The sequence below is a fragment of the Bos grunniens genome, chromosome 28 (assembly GCF_055505025.1).
Source record: "Bos grunniens cultivar Pamir isolate PY7600 chromosome 28, Bosgru_T2T1.0, whole genome shotgun sequence".
NCBI classification, from domain to species: domain Eukaryota; kingdom Metazoa; phylum Chordata; class Mammalia; order Artiodactyla; family Bovidae; genus Bos; species Bos grunniens.
The window spans coordinates 36,030,820-36,056,822 of record NC_141192.1 but is presented as its reverse complement, the minus strand read 5'-3'; the positions used below and the strand labels follow the sequence as shown (position 1 = coordinate 36,056,822).

Sequence of the window (26,003 nt, the reverse complement as noted above, 5' to 3'; positions counted from 1 at the left end):
GGAGAACAGTGGTTAAGATGGGGAGGGTGATGCCTGGCCTGGACAGGTATGATTAAGCAGGTTTGCAGGGGCTGGGCGATTGCAAAGAGCAGGGCAAGGGTGAGTGAGATAAACTCCAGTTCCTCGTATGGCAAGTCCCCACTTTCTGAGACTATGTGACCTACATGATTCAGACTTTGCAAAGGGCAAGGTGAGTTACAGAGGCAAAAGGAAGTAAAATTTTAACTTTTCCTCTTCAATTAAATTTATAAAATAAAGTTTTTGTCGTATTTGGGTGTTTTTTTTTTTTTTTTTTAACACCGTGTGGCATACTCATAATTCTTTCATTCAGATAATTCTGTTATAATCTACCAAGGTTTCAAGTTTTTCTTTGAGAAGCTCACCGTAAGTTTTATGTGGTATTGCCATTCTTGGGTCTTATTCAGTGAATTTAAAATTTAAATGTTAAATCGTCTTTAGTCAACTATTCCCATTATACTGTTTAGCATTGTTTCTCTCGTTTTTTAAACAGGCTTTTGAGGCATATATCAGCATGATTTATATAGACGCATATTGCTGTCAGTCTTGCTAGTCTTGACTTTTTGAAAATTATTCTTTTGCTGTTTCTAGTTTGTTTTCCTTTAGAAATTTCTTATTATAAAAAAAAAAAGTTTACCTGCATTTTATTCCAACAGTTGAAATTAAAAACTGTTTTCTTCCACTTTTTATTTTCAGAATCAGAGGTTTTGACTTAAAAAATAATGACAACCTAGAAGTTGAGTTATGTTTTCTTCTGTGGGAATTTGTAGGACTTCAGGCCTGGGAGACAGCATCTCAAGTAACTCTGAGAGAAGTGCTCCCAGGAGGCAAGGGGAGGAGCCAGGTTATATAAAAGTTTTATAGTAAAGGGCAGGCAGTCTGACCATTAAAAGATTATTGTTAATGAAAGAAAACCAGATATACCAACTTAAGGAATTTACTGCTTTTCTGTATATGGGGAGATGCAAGAGTCTGGGCTAATGAAATCATTCCTTTGATATGTAACCTCACCTATCTGGGTTTTTCACATCCTGAGCTCCCTTGGGGCTCACCTTAGGGAGTGGCTGCAGCCTGATGGCTGTTGTATTGCAGATATTCTTCTCCTTCCTAAGTGCCCTTAGGGCTCACCAGCTCATCTTGGAGGGCTGGAATTGCTGAGGACTGTAACATCCTTATTTATTGGTATGGCAGGAAAAATTTCATTTCTCAGTGGCAGTTAATTCTTTTCAACTGTTTGCTTATTTGTTGGATCTGATATGGCTCCATTGGAAAAAAAAACTTTTGATAAAAACTCAAAACTCTGAAAACCCATTAAAATAGGTTGAACATGAGAAAAATCAGAGATTTATTTTCACATTGCTATTCTTGGATTTTTGATATGTGCCATTCTTTCCAAAAATTTAGTCTTTAATCTTTTCTAATATACTTAGGTGTATAAATGCTATTGGCTTTCATGAATGTTTATTTACAGAAATAATTGATTTTTTTAAATCTACTACCTGTTTTTTTTCTTAATAATTACATTTTATATCAGAGATTGGCAAACTTTTTATGTAAAAGGCCAGATAGTAAATATTTTAGGCTCTGGGATCACAGGGCTTTGTTGCTGTAGCCACTCAACTCTGCCTTTTTAGTGCAAAGGCACCCTTTGTATTATTTTATGTTTCTCATGCTTTGGAGACTAAGAAACATTTTCTACTGTAAACATCCAGGAGAGTGAATGAGCTCCATTGGTTAGGATGCTACAGAGTCGTACTTTTACTGCCAAGAAGATGTGTCAATGAATGGATGTGTATACACAGTACAACATTATTTATAAATATAGCCAGCCATGTGCTCTATAGTAATATGAAATAGGAAGAAAACAAAAAACATCAGAATGACATATGACATCAGGATGACTAATCTATTAAAAATGCTTTTCCCTTTCTGTTATTTTAGTTTCTTTGTGCTTGGAATAAAGGAGTTTATTTTATTGCTTACTTTTTTAATAGCAGAAATAATTTCCACAACTTTATATAAAAATCTTCTTTAATTTATCCATTAGTGTATTGTATGATTATTTTCTACTTTCTTTGATTTTCAACTGCAATGGATTTTTGGTATACAACAACAGATATTGAACCACACCAAAAATTAATTTAACCTTTTTGGGTATTTTTTTTTCACCAAATTTACATTTATATATTTTGAAGAATTAAGTCATTGGTGAAGAAATTCTCATTAACAGCCCTTGTAATGGATTGGGGTTCAGATCAAGTGTCATTTGTGACAATTATAGTGAATTACTTCTATACAATTTGTACACCTGAGTACTTTACATTTCTGTTCTAAGAAAGTGATCTCCATTTGAAACGAATAAACCTTTCTACAAGGTTCCTTTGAGATCCTTTTTAGTACTATGTAGTGCTCAGACAGTGATCACAGGTTCTAATTTTATGTTTAATTGCTGCAAATGAGCTACATTCTCTCTGTTGACAAGCAGCCTTGCTTTGAAAGTATAAATACACATGGACCCATTTAGCTTTGCAATTTCACACGAAAATTTCTGATAATGAGATTTATTTCTAATTTCTGTTTTAAACTGTAAGAAAATATATATTCTATTTTGTCCTCTCTGATGACTATTGCCCCAAAATATCACCATTCTTATTCAGGTTTTAAATACTGTATTTTTCTTTTTGTGTAATCTTGTATATTTCTCTTGTTCTGTAAACCAAGAAACATTTTTGACTTTAAATCTCCAGAAGAATGTAATGATCTCCATGGGTTAGATGCATTGCTGCAGAATTATGCTTTTAGCGTCTGAAATCTTCCTAAACTGGCCATAATCTACCTGTTCCATCTCCTACTGGCTTTGTACCTCAGGCACATCAGCTCTGCCCAGCATTCAAGACTTCAGTCAACCCATGTTTCCTGTCTGGAAAATGGTCGTGCATGAGTTCTCTGTGGCCCCACTTAAATGTTACTTCCTTTCATTTCTCTATAGGCAGGGTTACCTGCTTACTTAGCTGAACACTGTATATTTGCCTTGTTCTCACTTGTTATCATATTTGGTTACCAACCCTGCCTCCCAGACACCAGCTGTCCCTAATCACAGATATTCGGAGACAAATGCATTGAGCTCATAATTGTACTATGTTCAGTCAACACCTCAATAAACACATAGAGAGGAGCAAAGTCACTGATCATTGTAGACTAATTAATCATATTGCCCCCTTTCTTTATTTTCTGTTTAGGTATTCTTGAAGTTTTACACTGTGTGTTAGTAGAAAGTCCAGAAGCTCTAAATATTATTAAAGAAGGCCATATAAAATCCATTATCTCACTTTTAGACAAGCATGGAAGAAATCACAAGGTAAGTGAACCATTTTATTGCCTGAAATGAATTCTGGAATAATTTCAAACATACTCTTTAAAAAGATAATTTTTAAAAGGTGTGTCACATTTTTCATGTTTTTTACTTTTTAATTTCCATCAGATAATACTATGTAGTGCTTATGCATAGCACCAGTGGGAGAATGGAGCAGTTCTCAGGTAGTGGAAAATAAGTGGACACATTGCTATCAGGTTTAAAGTGACTGGGTCAGAGGTACCTGGAGGGAATGTGTTTCTGTTTGTGGAAATTACTGCTGATGCTTGAATCTGAAAAGGGAATGAGAGCCAGCTGAAAGGGATTTCACTTTTCAGGTTCTGGATGTCTTATGCTCTCTCTGTGTTTGCCATGGAGTAGCAGTCCGTTCTAACCAGCATCTCATCTGTGACAATCTTCTGCCAGGAAGAGACCTGTTATTGCAGACACGCCTTGTGAACCACGTGAGCAGGTAGGTTCAGATAGACCATGTCACCAAATTGGTTGTATAACAAGAATTCAGATATCCAAAATACAATAAATTCCACAAATCAGTGAAACTACATTTCCAGTTAGATCTACTTTCCAAGGTGTCAGACGTTCATTGGGTACTCTGTGCCAGCCACAATGCCAGATTTTTTATAAGCATTCTACACTGTTTGTGTGTGCATGAAGTATTACTATTATCTGTGTTTTATAAATTAAAATGTTTGAACTGAAAATGAGACTCGAGTCTAATTCCAGAGATTGAGCTCTTAACCACCATGCTATAATGCCTTCCATATGTAATAATGATAATATTGAATATAATTAAGAAGACATTATGTGTGATAGCAATGACTTTGATACACTTAGCACAGTTTTTAGCAGCTTTCCAGGAAATACTTGCTACTTCACCATGTTTCAAACAAAAATGCGGGGTTTAGAATGTATTTCTCCTCTGTGTTTGTTTTTTTTTAAACACAAATATATTGTATTTTTTTTAAGATTGATTTGAGACTTCCTTTATTGTTCTTTCTATACTAGACCTGTTGTTAATGAGTGGCATTCCCGAGACTTTTTCTAATCCCTAGTGTTAATTTAGGGTTAGGATCTCTTCATAAATTGCAATTAAAATACAACTAACTAGAGACTCTTCACAGCGAGACGTAGAGAATAACAAAGATGATTAGTCACTTTGGTTCCTTCACTAAGGCTATGACTTGCGTCAGCCTCAAACCTTGTATGACACAAAGCTTAGCTTAGGAAAATGTCTCTATGTCCTGGATTAATAATAACCCCATTAATTCTGGGGCCTGATGCTATCCTGAGTGTCTCCCCTTAAATATGATTTATGATATGAAAATAGGTTGAAGAACAGTTAAGAAAAAATGTAGTGGACTGTTGAGTGATGTAGCCAAATTTTCCCCAAAGCAAACATAAGTCACTGAACATTAACTGTAAGTTTGGCTGTTACAGTAGACTTCAGTGATTGTTTCAATAATTTCTTGCACTTAAGGAAACATTGGGTTGCCCAAAAAAATCAATAGGGTTTTTCTGTACAATGTTTTGGAAACCCAAACAAACTTCTTGGTCAATGGAATGTATCTTTGAAAAGCAGGACTAATTCAGGATAGCATGATGTAATAAATTGAGACAATGAAAGATTTATTTGGATTTTCTCATATACTGTTCCCATCTCTTCAAAGCATGAGACCCAATATTTTTCTGGGTGTCAGTGAAGGATCTGCACAGTATAAGAAGTGGTATTATGAGTTGATGGTGGACCACACTGAGCCATTCGTGACTGCTGAAGCCACTCACCTGCGAGTGGGCTGGGCTTCCACAGAGGGGTACTCACCCTACCCTGGAGGGGGTGAAGAGTGGGGTGGAAATGGTGTCGGAGATGACCTCTTCTCCTACGGATTTGATGGCCTTCACCTCTGGTCAGGTAAGTACCATCCATTTTCCTTCACAGTGTTCTCGAAGGAAATCTTTTGCCCTTTCTGTACATTTCCATAACCTATTTGTGTTGCTCATGTCAGATACTTTGATTTTAAAAATGCAGCACTAAAATGATGAAAGTGGTAAGTCAAAAGCAAAATTTCACTAGAGGAAAAAGAAGACTCTTACAATTATAGTACCTCTCCAAAAGACTTCATTGTGTATGAATGATATATATCAGAAGTGGCATTCTGATTCACTAATTGAATGCAAAAACTTAAATGTTTCCTACTTGCTTTAGTTGGTACGTGCAAAGCTTTAGCTTCCAGTATAAACAGGAACCAAAAAAAAAAAAAATCCTGGACAATAATCATAATAAAAAGACTAAGTTTCATCTCTTGGTTGATAGTTTAATGTCAGGAATGGGTAATTTATTAAATGTATTATGAAGAAACAGTCCAAAATCAAATGATGTGTTGTTTCAGAAGTGTGGAGCTGTCAAAAATAAATGTATAGCTCATTTCACTAGCTAACAACCCTAAGCTTTAATGATTGGACATATATTAAAAATTAGTAATATATAAAAATATACTGTTTTCTGATTTATTAAAAAGATTTATTTTCATTGGCTCTGTTTAAAAGTTTAGCTTTTAATTATTTTTTTAATTTTATTTTATTTTTAAACTTTACAATATTGTATTGGTTTTGCCAAACATCGAAATGAATCCGCCACAGGTATACATGTGTTCCCCATCCTGAACCCTCTCCCCTCCTCCCTCCCCATACCATCCCTCTGGGTCGTCCCAGTGCACCAGCCCCAAGCGTCCTGCAGACTTATGCTTATATTCATAAAGCTGCATTTAGAATGAATCCAAACTGGTTTTATAACACATTTAACCTATAGAAGGGGTCTCCCGGGTGGCACTAGTGGTAAAGACTGTTACCAACACAGGAGAATCGGGAGATGCACATTCGATCCCTTGGTTGGGAAGGTCACCTGAGTAGGAAATGGCAACCTGCTCTAGTATTCTTGCCTGGAAAACAGAGGAGCTGGTGGATTACAGTCCATGGGATCACAGAGTTGGACTGAGCACACACAACCTACGGAAAATATGCAGAGGTTTCTTACATTACAAAAAGTTGAACTTTACCTCTTATGGGCAAATCAAATGATATTCATTTATTAATGCTGTATAAATCATAAATTATGAAAAGGTATTTTAATTTAAATTTAATTAAAGCCTGAGTCTGTGGTAAGGGGGTTTATAAATGAAAGCACTCTATATTTGTGTTGAACAGTAATGTTTACTAAATCTTCCCTTTATTCAGTGCCAACAGCTCAGTAGCCTGGAAGAGATGAAGCTGTATTTTGGATATTTTGTCTAAGCTGTTGGGGCCTAGGCTACAATGTGCTACATCTTATATACACTGTGTACTGTGGTGGTCAGAAAGAGTCACAATGCTCGTTCGAAAATTTTTCTACTGACCGAAAAGGCAAAGAGCCCTAATTTCGGAAGACCTGAAAAACATAAATAGAATTAATGTCTGTTTTATAATACATTTCAACTATTATCCTTTAGATGTCATCCTCTCTCTGTACCTTCACACATCACTGCACACAAAATGCGTCTTCAGGTGGATGAATGAAACAGGTTCACTTGTTTTCCCATTACATAGAATTTAGGGGAAAACAAAACACTACTCTGTTTTTTTTCTTTTTCTTTTAATGCTGCATTGCATCTAATTTCAGCCATATAATGTCACTTCACTAAATGGTGAAGTTTGCATTTAGTTTGAAGCTTTTTCTATCAATACGTGGGAAGAACCCAGAGCTTCCGGAATTGGACTGTGTCCAATATGCCTTTTATGACTAAGTATCTGTTAAATAGAATGATAGGAGCAACAAAAATATTCAGTGAATCTATCACAGAAAGGAGGATAGTTTGTGGAATTTCAGGAGAAAATCATCTTGAAACTTGAATTTATATCAAGAGAACATACTTGACTATTTTTCCAAATGGCAAGAAAATATGTGCTCTACCATGCCTGTAGTTGATAGCTGTGTTCTCTTAAGCTCCTGGGATCGCTTGTTAATTTTAGATTCATGATCAATAAAGGCAGATCTAAATTAATTGGCTTCTGACTGAGTTACCATGGTTAAATTCATTTTAAGTCACATAATCTTCTCAGGTTCACTCTCCTATTCCTTTTCTTTCTAATATTTAAGGTAGAATTTAAAGTATTAAGGATCTGTGATTTCTGGGGGGAAAAAAAAAAACCAGCTTTTTGTGATTGGAGAGTAGAGTTGTTCCTTGGTACCAGAGTTTGGTTCATCAGCAAAAATTTTGGTATCTGTTTTCATTTCTTCTTCCCACCCTAAACTTTGCACGGCATTGCTGTGTTCCTCTTCGGGGAATAATGATTCTGTTTCCAGCATCCACATCTTCTGTATGTTAGGGTCAATAGTGTGAAAAAAATCTCGGTGCTTTTGAAGAATTTAGGTATAACAGAATGAAGGAATGTCAGAGAATAGTACAGGAAAGAAAGGTAAGGATTCTCTTATAGGACCTATGAAAAGCCCACTGCCATCTTCCTTTCTGGCTAATGTTGGAAATAGGAATGCAGTTCTCATATTGATTTGATACACCTATTAAGTCATAAATGCAACCTGAGAATGCTTCTAGCAGATTCAGCAGTGTCAGTGCCACTGAAACCATGGGCTAATTTGGTTGCTAGTGATCTTTTCTTTCTAACCTAATTGTTTCAGGCATTACAAAACAGTTTACCATGGGGACTTTTAGACAGTCATTAGTTTTAGCATATTCATTCCTCAGACTGAACAGAATACTTGGATTATAGTAAATATTTGTTGACTGCTTCCCAGGTGGCTCAGTGGTAAAGAATCTACCAGGTAACCCTGGGAAGATTACCTGGAGGGGAAATGTCTACCCACTCTAGTATTCTTGCCTGGGAAATCCCATGGACAGAGGAGCTTGGTGACTATAGTCTGTGGGCTCGCAAATGAGTCGGACATGACTTAATGAGTAAATAGCAACAAATATCTGTATAACCACATTATCAGCTACACATCTTGATACAGACAGAAATACAGACCTTTGTGAGTTCTGTTGCTTTTTGCATGATTTTCTTAAACAATTCCCTTTATTATATCTAGGAAATTCTAGAGGGACCACTTCATAATGAATTTACCACTTGCAAATTTGAATATCGGTAAAATTAAAAATCTACATATTTTATAATGTAGATCTGCCCTACTATTGGCATTTGAACATATTGTTGATAAAAATCTGGACATGCTAGAAATTTTAAATAGGTGTTATAAAAAATTCAAAGCTGGCATCATCAAATCTATTTTTGTCTTTGCTCAAATTGAAAAATACTGTATGTTCAGATTTGTGAGCATGTGTGTTTGGGAGAATCTTATCTTCTTGTTTTCCAGTTTGCCCACAGGACTCATAGGCCAAGAAGTTCTGATACAGTCAAGAGTGAGTGTAGATCATAGGTTGGCCAGGGCAAGAAATGACATTTATCCAGTATCATTTTCATGCCTCAGTGTGTATCCTGCTGTTTCCTACTTAAGAAGCCAACCAAGGTCTTGTAGGAAATAAATTATAGAACAGAAACAAACCAATTGATGTATATTGTCTCTCAACAAACAATGCACAGATGATCATATTTTCTGTTTTCTTCTGTATCCTTTTATGTTTTTATTTTATAAAATAAAGGAAATTTAATCTTTGAGATGGGGGACTGAAGTGAATACCTTCCATGTCTGAGACTCTGTTCTTGTATAACATTAATTTAATTATCATAACAACTCTGCAAAGCAATGGCATTTGGTTTACAAGAAATCAAGGCTTATAGAGGTTAAGTAATTTGCTGATGGTAAAGTAGGTATTTGACTTCAAGTCTTTTCCTAGAGGTTTTCCCCTGACATCATTATGTTATCAACTCTAAGATGATATCTGTATCAAATGCCGTCCATCTGCATGCAAAATTTTCTGCATATCAGAAGGTCCATTTTACAATAAAAGTAGCATTGCTCCTAAAGAAAGCAACATTTTTTTGATTAAAGATCTGACATATAACGTGAATATGTATTCAAGATTTATTGTAGTACAGTACTATTCATTGTCACTGCCTATTCAAATCTTTGACTTAATCTCTGACGATGATTTTCTCTGAGATAAAAAGACATCATCCTCCTTAAATGTATTTCCCCACAGGTTGTATTGCCCGGACGGTCAGCTCACCAAACCAGCATCTCTTGAGAACTGATGATGTCATCAGTTGCTGTCTAGATCTAAGTGCCCCAAGCATCTCCTTCCGAATTAATGGACAACCTGTTCAAGGCATGTTTGAGAATTTCAACATTGATGGCCTCTTCTTTCCAGTTGTCAGTTTCTCTGCAGGAATCAAGTTAGTATCGCTGTTTTTTGGTCTGTTTGCTTTCTCATTTCCCATTCTTTCACAGAAGACTCTGCACTGCCATCACGCTCGCTTTACTAACCTGCTCTCCTGGGCATCCATCTACAGGGCATTTCTGCCCTGTAGCAAAATGTTCCTTGAAGTAACAAGCAACCTGTTCCTTGAAGGTTGGAGATAAGATTAATTCAAGAGGGGAATCTCAGGAGGCTGAGTGTTTTGTCCATATATCCGGCCATTTAAATAACTCAGTCTAATATATCTTACTCTATCCAGCATCCAGAAATATTTCCAGTCCACTTAAGTTTACTTTTTTCTTTACTAAGGGTAAATACACAATGTTGAATTAAAAATGTCACTAATTTTTTCATATTTATTTTCATTCATTTTTCTTCTCATTCTATTACTCCAAATCCTCTCATTTCTACAGAAATGATACGTTTTTGGGTGATCAGGTCAAGATGACGCCTTTCCTTGTCACCCTCTACTTGTTATACTTGTAAATAATCTGCTTATGATCAGCTGGGTCAAGGTGGTTTTCTCTAACCCTTTGCTTTTTTGCTACTACCAGATGGAAAGAGTAATTAAAATGATAATTCAGTATCAGGAAGTGTCATATGAGTTCCCCTAAGGAATTTCACAGGGAAGTTGAGTGCTACAAGGTGACTTTTTTCTTTTTATCAGATCTCATCCAGCCCTGTAATTTTAAGTATTGGTATATAGGTATTTAGATCAAGTCTGTCTTTCTCTGTTGGTTATTTGGGCACCTTGCGGTATTAAATGACCAAATACTACAGACAGGTATTTCATTCACATAGGAATATGGTGTATGTACTTTTATTATTTCTCCAGAGAGTGATAAGTTTTTGCTGAGCAATTAACATAATTTAATCAGGTTTTACTTTTATGATTAGAGGCTCTTAATCTCTCAGTTACTGACTTTATGATGGTTCTTAGGGGAAAAGATGTGACTTCTGATAAAGTGAATTTTATACTAAGACTTTATTCCTTGAATTTTGTTGATTACGAAACTTTTCTGTATGCCAGAGATATAACTTACCCTGACATGCATCCTTTTTAGAGTACGCTTTCTGCTTGGGGGGAGACATGGAGAATTTAAATTCCTTCCTCCACCTGGGTATGCTCCTTGTTATGAAGCTGTGCTGCCAAAAGAGAAGTTGAAAGTGGAGCACAGCCGAGAGTACAAGCAAGAAAGGACTTACACGAGGGACCTCCTGGGCCCCACGGTTTCCCTGACACAAGCTGCCTTCACACCAATCCCAGTGGACACCAGCCAGGTACCAGATCATCAGCTGTGATGGCAACGTTTGAATTGCAGCCATTCCTACATGCAGTGGGTTTCAGACTCCTTGGACTGCAACCTGTAGGAATGCATTTCACAGTAATACACTTTATATGTATAAGTGAAGCAAGTTTCATAAAATAATGCTTACCTTTACCATGTCCATTTACTCATTTTGAGTCTGTTTTTTTTTTTTAAAGTGTTTTTAAGTCACTAAATTGATTTTATAATGTACAATTGGACCGCAACCTAAGTCAATGCTTACTAATTTTAGAGTGTTTTTTTACCTAAGGTAGTAGTAGAATTTTAAATTTCTTCTTCTTTTCTATATACAGTTGGCACTTTAAAGTGATTTAACTGACTTTTATCTCAGGTAGGGATTCAGATCATAAACTCTAGAGTCAAAATGTCTTGGATCCAGTGCATGCTCTGAGACTTGAAAAAATTACTCATCTCATTGACTGGAATGCTAAGAGTATGTTCAATGTATAATAAAGAACATATTGGCACCATACTTTGCAAATAGGCACCCAAGCAATGTTAGCCATTATTCATGCTCTTCTCTTGCATAGATGTGAAATTATCCTGACACTGACACTGAATTAAATATTATTTTATTTTGATGGTGAAGTAACTTCAGTCCAGTTGGTTAGATATTCATAGTTTGTTCATTAACTTTCAAAGATCAGAGGCATTGCTTCTGAAGTCTGATATAGAATTAAGAGCAGGCCTCAGATGCCTCTCTGGTTTAATGCCTTGAAACGTATTTCCTATCTCTCCCTGCCAGCTTTTTATATGATGTATAACATAAGCATACTTTGTTCATGGCTCACATTCAGTTTGTGTTGCCATGGCTGGAACAAGGCAGAGTGGATATGGTGCCTTCAGAGTTGAGCAATAAACATGATTGGAGGATGGAAATGGACTGGAACAGACAGTGGGATTCCATGGTATCACTGGCATTAGGATTTCCTGAGACCTGGATAATCTCTTGTTTCTAAGGGAAGGAGGCAATGCTGGTCTGCTCCCCATGGAAACTCCACCCCATCCATGGATATTGTAGGCAGTTGCCTGCTATCTCTTATGAGGGACTGACTGTGGGGCAATGTCTGTGCATCACCAGACATGCACAGCCAACCCCTCACCTTGAAAGTCATTTGTGTTCTTTATGAAGAGGCCATTAAACTTCCCCTTTTTAGTGGAAACATGTTCAGATTTTTCCCCCTGAGGCTTATATTTAGAAACCACTCAAAGTAAGAGTTAAGGGACGATATAAATCATTGCCATCAGATATTTCTAAACTCAGTGGATTATATTTTGGACACTGAATTGCCTTCCTCCTAGCCTGTGAATGCTGGCCAGGTTGGTTTAAGAAGTCTTGAGTGATTTCTTTTTTTAAATAATGCGTATTCCAGTGATTATCCCATATCCATTGACTTTTTTTTTTTAATGATGGCTGTCCTGAGTAGTACTCTGTTTTCTTTCTTTCTAAATTTTGTCCCTAAAGTCCCCAAATTTACCTAATAATTATGTAGATACCTGGTTTTATAAATTTAGAATGGATTATCTGGAACCTAGTTATATGATTACATTTTAATGGCTGAGGAGACGATTTTATTTAGTTCAGTTCACAGTAAGAACAGTTAACATTGCATTTTCTTGCATTTGTTTCTGATGTGTGTTTTCTTTTTCTCTTTTTTAAATTTTAGATTGTGTTGCCTCCCCACCTGGAGAGGATACGAGAAAAACTGGCAGAGAATATCCATGAGCTCTGGGTGATGAATAAAATTGAACTTGGCTGGCAGTATGGTCCGGTACGTAATTTTGAAATTTGTTCTCAGATTCTGTTATATATCTTTCTGAAAATATTACTTCTCACTCATCCTGCTGTATGATGACATAAATTGATCTGATTGAGTTTTTTCACCCTAAGCTTTATTTTGTGTGCCGTTTTTCTTTATGAGAGGGAATGACGTTAGTGGTGGGGTCATTGAAGGATGGCTTAGTTGCCTAGACAATTCAAAAGTTATTAATATTCAGGTTGAAAGTTACATTTTTTAAATCAAAGTTAACATATACAGACAATAGGCATTGATTTCTAGGGAATTAGGAAGATATTTCATTGAAACTGAAAGTGAAAACTGAAACTGGAAGGAAAGAAGTTAATTTACTCTCCTCCTCTGATATTTCTTTTAGTCCCAGTTGTATTTAGTAGTATAAGTTCTCAGGGCAGAGGTTCATAGTTGGTTTCATAAGTGGAAGACAGGCTGAGAAAGAATCATTGCATATGTTTCCAAATGATTATTGTTTAGAGAACTTAGTTTATAGTTTATCAATAAAATTTAGGTAAAACCAAAACGACTTCTCATGTAATAAGTGAAGTCACTCAGTCGTGTCCGACTCTGCGACCCCATGGACGGTAGCCTATCAGGCTTTGCCGTCCATGGGATTTTCCAGGCAAGAATACTGGAGTGGGCTGCCATTTCCTTCTCCAGGTCTCATGTAATACCAGTGTATTATACACCTTTTTTTAGCAGGACTCTGGCAGTGCTTTCACTTTTATGATATCAGTACTCCAACTATCCCAAAGTTTATAACACTTATATTTGACTGAATATAGAAATGAGTGTATTCAGTCCAGTCATAATTTATTGCATTAAGCTTTGAATAATGACATTTATTATTAGTGTTAGTAGTAACACCATGCTTGTTGTTGATTAGTTGCTAAGTCACGTCTGATTCTTTACGACCCCACGAACTTGTAGCCAGCCAGGCTCCTTTGTCCATAGGATTTCCCAGGCAAGAATACTGGAGCGGGATGCCATTTCCTTCTCCAGGGGCTCTTCCTGACCCAGGGATCAAACTCGTGTTTCCTGCATTGAAGGCAAATTTTTTACCACTGAGCCACCAGGGAATACCATGCTACTTTATACTAATTCGTATGTTTATATATTTAGAGCTTTGTCTTTTCACTTACAGGTATTGGGGTAATCTTCCTAATAGCACCCTGGGCTATGTGTTATAGGGCTTACCAGTGATGCCACTGCCAATGATTCAAATGCCTTGACAGCTAGTTACTGTGCTGGAACTAGGATCCAACTTCTCTAGCTTCTAGTCTAGAACTGTTTTTCACTATAAGACTTGCTGATGCATGATCAGAAAATGTGATGCTTTCATTAATTCAATGATAGTTATGCTATGCTAAGTCACTTCAGTCATGTCCAACCCTGTGCAACCCCATAGACGGCAGCCCACCAGGCTCCCCCATCCCTGGGATTCTCCAGGCAAGAACACTGGAGTGGGTTGCCATTTCCTTCTCCAATGCATGAAAGTGAAAAGTGAAAGTGAAGTTGCTCAGTCGTGTCCGACTCCTCGAGACCCCATGGACTGCAGCCTACCGGGCTCCTCCGCCCATGGGATTTTCCTGGCAAGAGTACTGGAGTGGGGTGCCATTGCCTTCTCCGCAATGATAATTAGACAGTTGTCAAATCAGCAAGCACTTAAAGTACCTTATTAAGTATGTGATTTTATGCAATATTCTTTGACTTTTAAAAATTGAGGAAGTGAATGAGTGTTAAATAAGATATTTATCATTAATTAAAGTCAGTAAGAGGTGAGATATTGTAAAAGTATTCCTAGTCAATTGGCAGAGGAATTACAGACAAAATTTACCACAAGATTCGAGATAGGGAAAGATTTGAATTACAGACAAAATTCAGAGAAAGATAATTACAGGCTAGGATTTAAAAAGATCTCATGCAAACAAATAACTTCCCCCCTGCCAAAAAAAAGCATAGTAACAGGAATTGTTTAATAGGTTTACACTCAAAACAGATGATTTCTATTGCAAGCTTCTATAGGTTGCCTAAATGATTGCATTCTACAATGAACTTCCTTATGTTTCTTCTTCTAAAAAAAAGAGGAAATATAAGGTCTCATTATTATCTATTCTTGCAATTAAATTCAGTTCATTTCCACACCATACCTTTATTGCTACTAGTTTGCAGATGCTGAAAGGGAGCACAGGGCTTCTGAGCCAAACTGACTGTGGCCAGTTACGCTTTACCTGGTCTGAGACTGATGACAGCAACATCGGGTTTTACATGCCTCCAGTGGGGAGATTAAGCACTTAGTCTGTTGCTGTGGTGCTGGCACCTGGCACCTTTCCTGGGACAGGGAATAGACCAAATACTTGCTGAAAGAATGAAATGGTTTTTGTCTTAGGTCTTACTCTGGGCAAGCACAACCACAAGTGTCCTGTCAGATCAGTAATTTAGGAGAGTCTAAGACTGACATGTGAAGAGGTTTCACATTGTCCTTCCATCTCATAATTGACCTTGTGTCTTCTTTGATTCGGGCTCTCCTAAAACTCTTTTCGGATCAGTGTCTTTGATCCCTGACTTTATCATCTCTGTTATTCTAGACTTAGGTACACATCTTACTGAGACCAATTCCATAAATTCTTTAACATTTTAAATGGTGTGTTCCAGTTTTTCTCTGAGTTAATATTTTAGAAGCTTTATTGAGATGTAATTCACATGTTATACAACTCATCCATTTAAGGAGTGCAGGTCCATGTTTTTTGTTGTTATTTTTTCCTGTCTGTCAGTAACCTTTTATTTTTTAATTTAGTAATTTTTAATTGAAGGATAATTGATTTACAATATTATATTGCTTTCTGCCATACAGCAACATGATTCAGCCATAGGTATACATATGTCCCCTCCCTCTTGACCCTCCTTCCTACTCCATCCCACCCCTCCAGATTGTCACAAAGCACCTGTTTGAGCTCCCTGAATCATACAGTGAATTCCCATTGCTGTTTTGCATGTGGGAGTGATCTGTTTCCATGCTGCCCTCTCCGTTCATCCCGTGCTCTCATTCCCCCCTGCCCCATGTCCACAAGTCTGTTCTCTGTGTCTGCGTCTCCACTGCTGCCCTGCAAATCGCTTCATCAGTACCGTCTTTCTAGATGCCATATATATGCATTAATATACAATATTCGTCTTTCTGACTGACTTCACTCTGTACAATAGGCTATAGATTCATGCACCTCATTATAACCGACTCAAACGGGTTCCTTTTTAATATTCCATTGTATAGCAACTGTGTCTTTCTTTGGAGTAATTTGAACTCTTGAATAAATTATGGATTTTTGTTTTTATTTTTTGCAAAGAAATTAGTTTCTTTAAATGTCTTTGGGGTGTATTTCACTGGAGCATCTATTTTTTTTTAATTAATTAATTTTTTTTTATTGAAGGGTAATTGCTTTACAGAATTTTGTTGTTTTCTGTCAAACCTCAAAATGAATCAGCCATAGGTATACATATATCCCCTCCCTTTTGAACCTCCCTCCCCATCCCACCCCTCTAGGTTGATACCCGGCCCCTGTTTGAGTTTCCTGAGCCATACAGCAAATTCTCGTTGGCTATCTATTTTACATATGATAATGTAAGTTTCCATGTTACTCTTTCCATACATCTCACTCTCTCCTCCCCTCCCCATGTCCATAATTCTATTCTCTATGTGTGTTTCTCCATTGCTTTCCTGTAAATAAATTCTTCAGAACCATTTTTCTAGATTCCATATATGTGCATTAGAATACAATATTTATCTTTCTCTTTCTCACTTACCTCACTCTGTATAATAAGTTCTAGGTTCATCCACCTCATCAGAATTGACTCAAATGTGTTCCTTTTTATGGCTGAGTAATATTCCATTGTGTATATATACTACAACTTCTTTATCCATTCATCTGTTGATGAACATCTAGGTTGTTTCCATGTTCTAGCTATTGTAAACAGTGCTGCAGTGAACAGTGGGATGAATGTGTCTTTTTCAATTTTGGTTTCCTCAGGGTATATGCCTAGGAGTGGGATTGCTGGGTCATATGTGGTTTTATTCCTAGTTTTTAAAAGGAATCTCCATAGCGTCTTCCATAGTGGCTGTAGCAATTTACATTCCCACCCACAGTGCAGGAGCCTTCCCTTTTCTCCACACCCTCTCCAGCATTTATTGTTTGTAGACTTTTTGGTAATGGCCATTCTGACCAGTATGAGGTGATATCTCATTGTAGTTTTGATTTATATTTTGCGAATAATGAGCGATATTGAGCTTTTCATGTGTTTGTTAGCCATCTGGATATCTTCCTTGGAGAAGTGTCTGTTTAGGTCTTTTTCCCGCTTTTTGATTGGGAGCTCTATTTTATGGAAAAACATCAGGCAGATCCATTCAAGCCTTCATCTGTCCCGTTTGCATACTATTTGCCTGACCTTGTATTTGGTACTGTGGTCCTCAGATTGAAAAGACCTTGTTTTAGTGAGTTTGCCTTTTTAAAGAGCTTCTGGTTTAGCTGAGTAATAGACACACACACAATTACAAGCTAAGAACTATGATGGGTAAGCTAACTGTAAGTGAGAGATATTTACAGCTCTCCTGGTGAAATCAGGGAAAGCTTCCAGAGGGTGGTAAAGACTTGATCTGAGCTCTGCTGTTCCTGTGAAAGAGCAGTGAGCCTGGAGGCAGGAAAAAGGTCGGGGAGCAGACTCAGGTGAGAGGTGGTGAGGCTCCCAGTTGTGTGCTGGCAGGAGGAATGGAGAGAGATGACTGCAGCTGTTTTGAAGTTCAAGTATGGGAAGTGGTTAAGAGAAGGAAGGAAATCTGGATAGATTTCTTGTTTTAGCTTGGGCACCCAAGAGGATGATGGGGACAGTTACTCTGTGGTGTAGAGAGTAAGTGGAAATTATATAGATAGAGAGTAAATTGTCTTTGAACTTGGGCACATTCATTTTTACCTTTATATTTAGCATTTAGTGTTTGGTTTTGTAACTCATGGCTTCATTTCCTCACTTACACCCTTAAGTAAATAAGCTATGTGCTCTTAAGTCCTGTTCATTCGCAATGATCAAGAAAGAAAAGAATAACTATCTTGTTTTTAACTTGTCAGCTCCTGAATACTTTAAAAAAAATTCTTGCTCGTGTTTTCCTACTTTTTCTGTGGCATTTATAAAACCTGGTAATTATTCGCAGGGAGTAATTTGTTCCCTGAGAGCATATGGCTGTGATTGAGGTGTCACCACAGCAGTAATGCTTGTGTAATTTAGGCCTCTAAGAAGACAAAAATCTAATTACTAATGCAAGGATATGGAACATCTTTCGCATTAATTCAGTCCCAAAATCTTGAATTTAGTTTATTCTGATTGCTCGCACTTTCAAGGATTAAAATGAAAAGTATCTGTGGGATATTACCTGGCTTTGGTAAGGCACTGGAGTGACTTGTGAGAGCAGAAGTAACTTACATGGGATGAAATGAACAGCTGGAAGGAACCACCACCAAGAGTTTGTATCAATCAGTCATGATGTTAATTGATGTCTCTAATCTGTATCTAAACATGTAACAGTAACAACTGAGTTATTACTACACCTTCTTACCTAGAGTTCCTTTCAGTTTACAAAGCATTTGTTGCTTGCCTGCCATATGCCAGGCATGTTCTTGGTGCTGAGAATACATTATTAAAGAACAAAAGAGGCCAGTCCCTATTCCTTTGGTCTTTCATTCTTGCAGTTGCAGGAAGACAGACAATCCCATAAATAAGACCCTAATCTGTTAGCCAGTGGTAACTGTTATGGAAAAAAAAAATAGGATGAGTAGCAGATTGGCAGATTAGGAAGGTGGGCAGGACAAGCTGCATTGAGAAAGTAAGGTTGAAGCAAAGGCTGTAAGTTGCTGTGAGAGCGGGCATGGAGGTTTCAGGGCAGAGCAGACGTGAAGCTGGGACTGACTGGGAATGGTGGCAAGGAGAAGATGTGAGGTAGCCCAGACAATGCCAGGTTTACCACTGACCTTGAGCATTAGCCATGCCTGAGGGATGACAGAGGCAGCCTTGCTGGGATGAGGGTCTCAGTTTCCCTTCTTGCTTCCCACTTCACGTTCCTCCATGCAATGGGATAACCATCACTAGTATATGATCTTTGAAACTGTTATATGCTGATTTCCTGTTCTGTTTCAGGTTAGAGATGACAATAAGAGACAGCACCCGTGTCTGGTGGAGTTCTCCAAGCTGCCTGAACAGGAACGCAATTACAATTTACAGATGTCACTTGAGACCCTGAAGTGAGTTTCTTAAATTTCTCATTTTCCTCTCTGTATTCCCTGAAGGAAACAAGGTGTCGATGTTACAGTTTAATTTATTTTAGCTCCAGTTAGATTTTTTTCATAATGCATTGGTGGATTCAATCAGTATTTTTTGGACTAGGCATTGAGCATGTTACTTCATGATTTTGTGCTCTCTGTGTTTCCTAAAGGGTACTCTATGGATGTTTGTGGGTATTTGGGAATATAAGGATTTTGCCATTGTATTCAGTACTTCCGAGATTGTCAGTCATAAATTGTTACTGGTGTGTGACAAGATAAGCGAAGATATGAAAACGACTGTTTCAGAATTTTTATACCACTTAAGGTATTGCGTTGAGCTTTGAATAATGACATGCACTATTAGTGTTAGTAGTAATACCATGTGCTACTTTATACTGATTATTATATGTATTTATTTAGAGCTTTTTCTTTTCACTTACAGATATTGGGTTAATCTTCCTAATAACACCCTGGGCTGTGTGTTATTATTTCAGATTTACCAGTGATGTCACAGCTGAGGATTCTCATGGAGTTGTCAAATGCCTTGACAGTTAGTGCTAGAACAGGGGTCCAGTTTCTCTAGCTTCCCACCTAGAACTGTTTTTCACTATAAGACTTGCTGATACATGATCAGAAAATGGGATCCTTTCACTAACTCAGTAATGGTTAGACAGTTGTCAAATAGCAAGTACTTACGAAGTACTTACTAAGTATATGCTGCTGCTAAGTCGCTTCAGTCGTGTCTAACTCTGTGCGACCCCAGAGACAGCAGCCCACCAGGCTCTGCCGTCCCTGGGATTCTCCAGGCAAGAACGCTGGAGTGGGTTGCCATTTCCTTCTCCAGTGCATGAAAGTGAAAAGTGAAAGTGAAGTCACTCAGTCATGTCTGACTCTTAGCAACCCCATGGACTGCAGCCTATCAGGCTCCTCTGTCCATGGGATTTTCCAGGCAAGAGTACTGGAGTGGGGTGCCATTGCCTTCTCCTACTGAGTATATAGTTTTGTGCTTTTCTATCCTTGTTGGACTTGAAGAACTGGATTTGTTCCAGTAGATCACTTATCCTAATACCTGCTTATGTTAGGAATGAAACAATACTTTTTTTCCTATTTTTGTTTTGTTTCAGTTCTGTTAAGTGAAAAGAGCTATTTCTATTGAAAGTATTTTACCAAAGATCTAGAACATAAACACTGTTTCAAGTTCTACGACTCCAGTCCAGGTATATATCTGCAAAGATGATGTAGTGATTTTCATTATGAAAATAAATAAGTAAATAGGGCCTTGAGTTTAGGCTCTGCTGCTGCTAAGTCGCTTCAGTCGTGTCCGACTCTGTGCGATCCCATAGATGGTAGCCCACCAGGCTCCCCCATGCCTGGGATTCTCCAGGCAAGAACACTGGAGTGGGTTGCCATTTCCTTCTTCAATGCATGAAAGTGAAAAGTGAAAGTGAAGTTGCTCAGTCATGTCTGACTTTTTGCGACCCATGGACTGCAGCCTACCAGGCTCCTCCGTTCATGGGATTTTCCAGGCAAGAGTACTGAAGTGGGGTGTCATTGGCTTCTCTGGAGTTTAGGCTCTACTAGTAACTTAAAAGGGAAAGGAATATATGAATACAAATCAAGTAAATGTAGAAACCACTACAGGTAACTAATGACGAAGCTTTTCTGTAATGAGGACCACAGAACACATCACTGAGACCCGTGTACCTCCTTTTCGCATCTCCTGTCTTCCTCTGTGATCTTGATGTGAGGCTTGTACATTTAGCTTGGTAATTCATGACAGCCCGTTATTTATCCATCTCTTAAAACAAAATGCTTTTATTGAAAGTTCATGGCCTAAGATAATTTCATTAAATTTGTGGTACCTTCCCTGTAATTTTAACAATTGACAGCTAAGCCAGTTAGGCAAATCCTGGGTAACTTGTAATGTAGAAGTCTGCATATTCACATTTGGCATGTTGAGCCTTTGACTGCTACACATAACTCAGTCTCGTTCCTTTCAGTTCCTGGTGGCTGGTTTGATTAATCATAAGACTGCACACATGGTGCTGTTGCCTATGGTGAATGCTAATAAACCTTTGCAAGAACTCATTCTTAATATTTACATGGTGTTATGATGAACTCATTTCACTTGTTTCTTTAAAATTTAAAATAGAGCTCTTATTATCCAAAATTCAAACTATGCCCAATTTCAGTAGTTTAAAGAAAGTATAGTACTTTCTGTGTTTCTTTTATTCACTTGGTTAGTTACAGGCACTAGAACAGACTGGGTAAGAACAAGGAATCTAGATGATTGGATGGTTAGGATTTAAGGACTTGCTTCTCCAGAGGGAATCTTAGTATCTCTGAACCTTAGACTTTCTATTAATAGCATCAGTTTAAAACGAGGATATTAGTATATCTACTTCATGAAATTGTAGTAAAAAGACTAAATGACACCCAACTGATAAAGCCTCTAGTACCATCATGTCTATAAGCACTCTATAGAGTTTAGATGTTTTTTCTTTTTTATATAAACTATGGGGGAGATTAGCAACTTTACTCATTAAATCCTGAGGAGTGCCAAGTAAAAAATAAGCAACTGATTATTTCAGAATATTCCTTATTTTGGATTTGTAGTGATTTCATGTGAATATGATTTTTTGTTGTTGTTGCACTTTATGTGATTTTTGTCTGGCCGATTGTTGACGAAGACAGCTAACGTCCAGATTTGAATGGTCGTCTGTACATTGTACAGCACTGCAGAAATTCTGACATCCTCTTTCAAAGCAGCACTGTACCACCCTAGCCTAAGCTGCCTTTTTTTTAAAATTGAGGTATAATTGATGTACAATGTTGTATTAGTTTCAGGAGTATAGCACAGGGATTCAGTTATCTACACACATACACACACACACACATATAGTCTTTTTCAGATTTTTTTTCCCTTATAGGTTACTGTAAAATATTAAGTATAGTTCCCTGTGCTATAAGTAGGTCCTTATTGGTTATCTATTTTGTATGTATTAGTGTATACATGAATTTTGTATGTATTTTGTATACATGAACCCCAACCTCCTAATTTATCCCTCCCCTCCTTTCCCCTTTGCTAGCCATAAGTTTGTTTTCCATGTCTGTGGGTCTGTTCCTCTGTGTCATATTTTAGATTCCACATATAAGTGATATCATAAGGTAGTTGTCTTCTCTTTCTGACTTATTTCACTTAGTGTGATAATCTCTAGGTCCATCCATGATGCTGCAAATAGCTTATTTCATCCTTTTTTTTATTGCTGTGTAACTGTTCCATTGTGTGTGTGTGTGTGTGTATCACATCTTCTCTATCCATTCATCTGTTAATGGACATTTAGGTTGCTTCCATGTCTTTAGCCTTAGCTACCGCTATGCCCCACCTGAAACTATAAAACTATCCTAACAGATACAGTTGAAATATTAACCTAGCTCTTCTCTTACCATTCTGCCCTCTGTAGCCTGCTGAACTTTTTCTAAATATTTAGGTTATACCATTCTCCCTATTTGAATTCCTTCTTATTGCTCCTGAGATGAAGACAATACCCTAATTTGCTGAATGGTCCTTCAAGGTCCTTCCCTTCCAGCCAGCATCATCTTATAGGAGGCTGCTTTTATTTTCCCTTGCTTGATATCACACTAGCCTTTGTTTTGCCTCTTTGCATGTTCCTTTCCCCTTTGTGTCCGCTTTGTGTAATGCTCTCTTCCAGGCCCTGTTCTTATCCTTTATATCTCAGGTCACTTCAGGCAGCATTTGCTGAGCTGCTTGACTCAATAAAGCCCCCTTTGACAGGCACTCAGCCCTTTGGTATCTCTCAGCAGAGAATCTTTCTATGTATAATCACAGGATGGCTGCTGTACTCTACCAGACCTATTATATAAGTTTTTTTGTTTCTTAATTTTTTTTTTTAATTTATTCATTTATTTATTTGGCTGAGTCGGGTCTTTGGCTGAGTTGCAGCATTCACAATCTTTGTTGCATGTTGCAGATCTTTCATTGTGGTGTGAGGGCGCTGTAGTTACAGCATAAGGGCCCACTTGCTCTGAGGCATGTGGAATCTTAGTTCCCTGATCAGGGCTCAAACCCATGTCCCCTTGCATTGCAAGGAAGATTTTTAACCACTGGATCATCAGGGAAGTCCCAGACCTAAGTTTCTTGAGGGCAGGCATCTCACTTGATTTTAGTCACCATCATCTGAACTTTACACAGAGCTCAGTAATATTTGTCAAATGAATGAAGCAACACATAAGCAATAAACTCAGTCTCTAGGCAGGCTTGTACATAGCAAATGCTTATCATAGAAACAGGGTGCCTTCTGTTCTCTCTGTGGCTTTGTGCCAATCTGTCTCCTCTTCTTGTTGGTGGCCTTATACTTGAAGTAATAAAATGCCACATGAGCCTATTATTGCCCCTTAATCTTATAGTCAAGATGTACTGAATGCATATGTAAGTTACTGTGGGAGACAGAGGAATCAGATGGAGAGCTGACCCCTAGCACATCCTTTTCCACTTCCCCTACTCTGTTCTTGTCTGTTAACCTCTGCACAAGCTTCACAGCCCACACTGCTCTCTCCCAGTCTTCTGCAGACCTTAAAACCATTTAAAATGTGTGAATTGAACAGTATTAAGTCAAATAGAATTGTCTTAATAAAGATTACTTAAAGACCATCTATATGTCTTCCTTGGTGAAATGTCTGTTTAGGTCTTCCACTCATTTTTTGATTGGGTTGTTTGTTTCTTTGATATTGAACTTCATGAGCTGTTTGTGCATTTTAAAGATTGATCCCTTGTTAGTTGCTTCATTTGCAAATATTTGCTCCCATTCTGAGGGTTGTCTTTTCAATTCATTTATGGTTTTCTTTGCTGTGCAAAAGCTTTTAAGTTTAATGCTCTGTGGTGACCCAGATAGATTGAATGAATGGGGGTTATGTGGGAGGGAGACTCCAGAGGGAGGGGAAATATGTATACATATAGTGGATTCAGTTTGTTGTACAGCAGAAACTAACACAACATTATAAAGCAACTATACCCCAATTTTTAAAAAAGATCATATAAAGACAAAAGAGTTCTTACTCAAAGAACTTGGTGTGGTTAATAGTATTACATAGATTTCTTAAAAGATTTGTTGTTCTCATTCAAAAATCTCCTTGAATTAGACATAAAGTGCTTAGATATAGTATCAAAAATATCTGTAAAAGAAAACAAAATCAGTACTTCGAATCTCATTGAAAGTAGAATCTTTTGTACTACAAAAGAAATCATGTAGAAAATGAAGACATAGGGCACAGAGTGGCAGATTATTTATAAATCATGTAAGTTTACATTTGTTGGATTTGTGGTAAATCTTACATGTGCCAATAAAGAACTTGTACCCAGAATATATAGGTAACTCTTACAGTTACATAATAAAAATACACACAGCCCAGTTAAAAATGGACAAAACATTTGAGAACATATTTTAATAAAGATATGTAAATGCCTAATACATGCATGAAAAGATACTCAACATCATTAGTCATTATGAAAATGCAAATTAAATCATAATGAGATACAACCGCACATACTAGAATGGTCATAATCAAAATGACAGATACACTCAGTATTGTTGTAAATGTAGAAAAACACTGAACTCTACATGTATTTCAGGTGGGTATGTAAAATGGCCCTGCCACTTGGTGGTTTCTTAAAAGGTTAAACATAAATTTATGATACAGCCTAGTGGGAGAAATATCAATAACCTCAGAAATGCAGATGACACCACCCTTATGGCAGAAAGTGAAGAGGAACTAAAGAGCCTCTTTGAGGGTGAAATAAGAGAGTGAAAAAGCTGACTTAAAACTCACCATTCAAAAAACTAAGATCCTAGCATCTGGTCCCATCAGTTCATGGCAAATAGACGGGGAAACAGTGACAGACTAGGGACAACAGAGGATGAGGTGGCCGGATGGCATCACTGACTCAGTGGACATGGGTTTGAGCAAGCTTTGGGAGATGGTGCAGGACAGAGAAGTCTGGTGTGCTGTAGTCCATGGGGTCACAAAGACTCAGACATGACTGAGTGACTGAACAACAACAAAGCAGTTCCCCTCCTACATACCTACACAAGAGAAATAAAAGCCTATGTTGACACAAAGACTTGTACATGAATGTTCATCAAAGTGTGTCCATAGAATCATCATACGTAACAGCCCCAAACTGGAAACTGCAAATTTCAATAAACTGATGAATGGATAAACAAAATGTGGTACAGTCATACAATGTAATACTATTGAGTAATAAAAGGAAATATACTATTAATATACACTACAACATGGATAAACCTGAAAGACATTGTGCTAAGTCAAAGGAACCTGACATGAAAGATTTACTATTATTCTATTCATATGAAATATTCAGAAAAGGAAATTCTATGGAGACAGAAAACAGATTAATGATTGCTTGGAGTGGGAATGATGAATGACTGCAAACAGGCTTGGAGAATCTGATGGAGTAACGGAAGTATTCTAAAACTGGATTGTAGTGACGGTCATTCAACGATAGTCATTAACCTTACTTAATGTATTAAGCGGGGGTTTCTATGTTCTAATCAGATTTCTTGGTAGGCATGTACTTGGAAGTTTAGTAACCTGGATTTGAGATAAATCTCAATATTATTGTCACCCTTGAGTTCCATAAGAGCTGGTTTGGTATCCTGCTTGACCCTTTCATACCCCTATATATTTGTCACCACAAGCAAGACACTGCCTTATAATTAACTTTTGTCTTGGTCCTCATTGGCCTATTAGCTTATCCCAAAACTTAGCACGGGACCTGGCACACAGTG

General features: G+C 37.4%; 1 protein-coding gene across 13 annotated transcripts in view; it reads left to right on the top strand.

Moving 5' to 3' along the window:
• RYR2 (ryanodine receptor 2) overlaps positions 1–26,003 on the top strand; it is an 820,811-nt gene that overhangs the window by 454,912 nt on the left and 339,896 nt on the right. For all 13 annotated transcript variants that reach the window (XR_015157121.1, XR_015157120.1, XR_015157122.1 and 10 more), the window contains exons 18-24: positions 3,258–3,376; positions 3,709–3,842; positions 5,059–5,300; positions 9,541–9,733; positions 10,821–11,037; positions 12,752–12,856; positions 19,052–19,155. Coding sequence is in view for 10 of the 13 variants with exons in the window: in XM_086382784.1 (XP_086238910.1) it covers positions 3,258–3,376; positions 3,709–3,842; positions 5,059–5,300; positions 9,541–9,733; positions 10,821–11,037; positions 12,752–12,856; positions 19,052–19,155 (1,114 nt within the window). In the remaining 3 variants the exon portion in view is untranslated. The remainder of the gene's footprint in view (positions 1–3,257; positions 3,377–3,708; positions 3,843–5,058; positions 5,301–9,540; positions 9,734–10,820; positions 11,038–12,751; positions 12,857–19,051; positions 19,156–26,003) is intronic.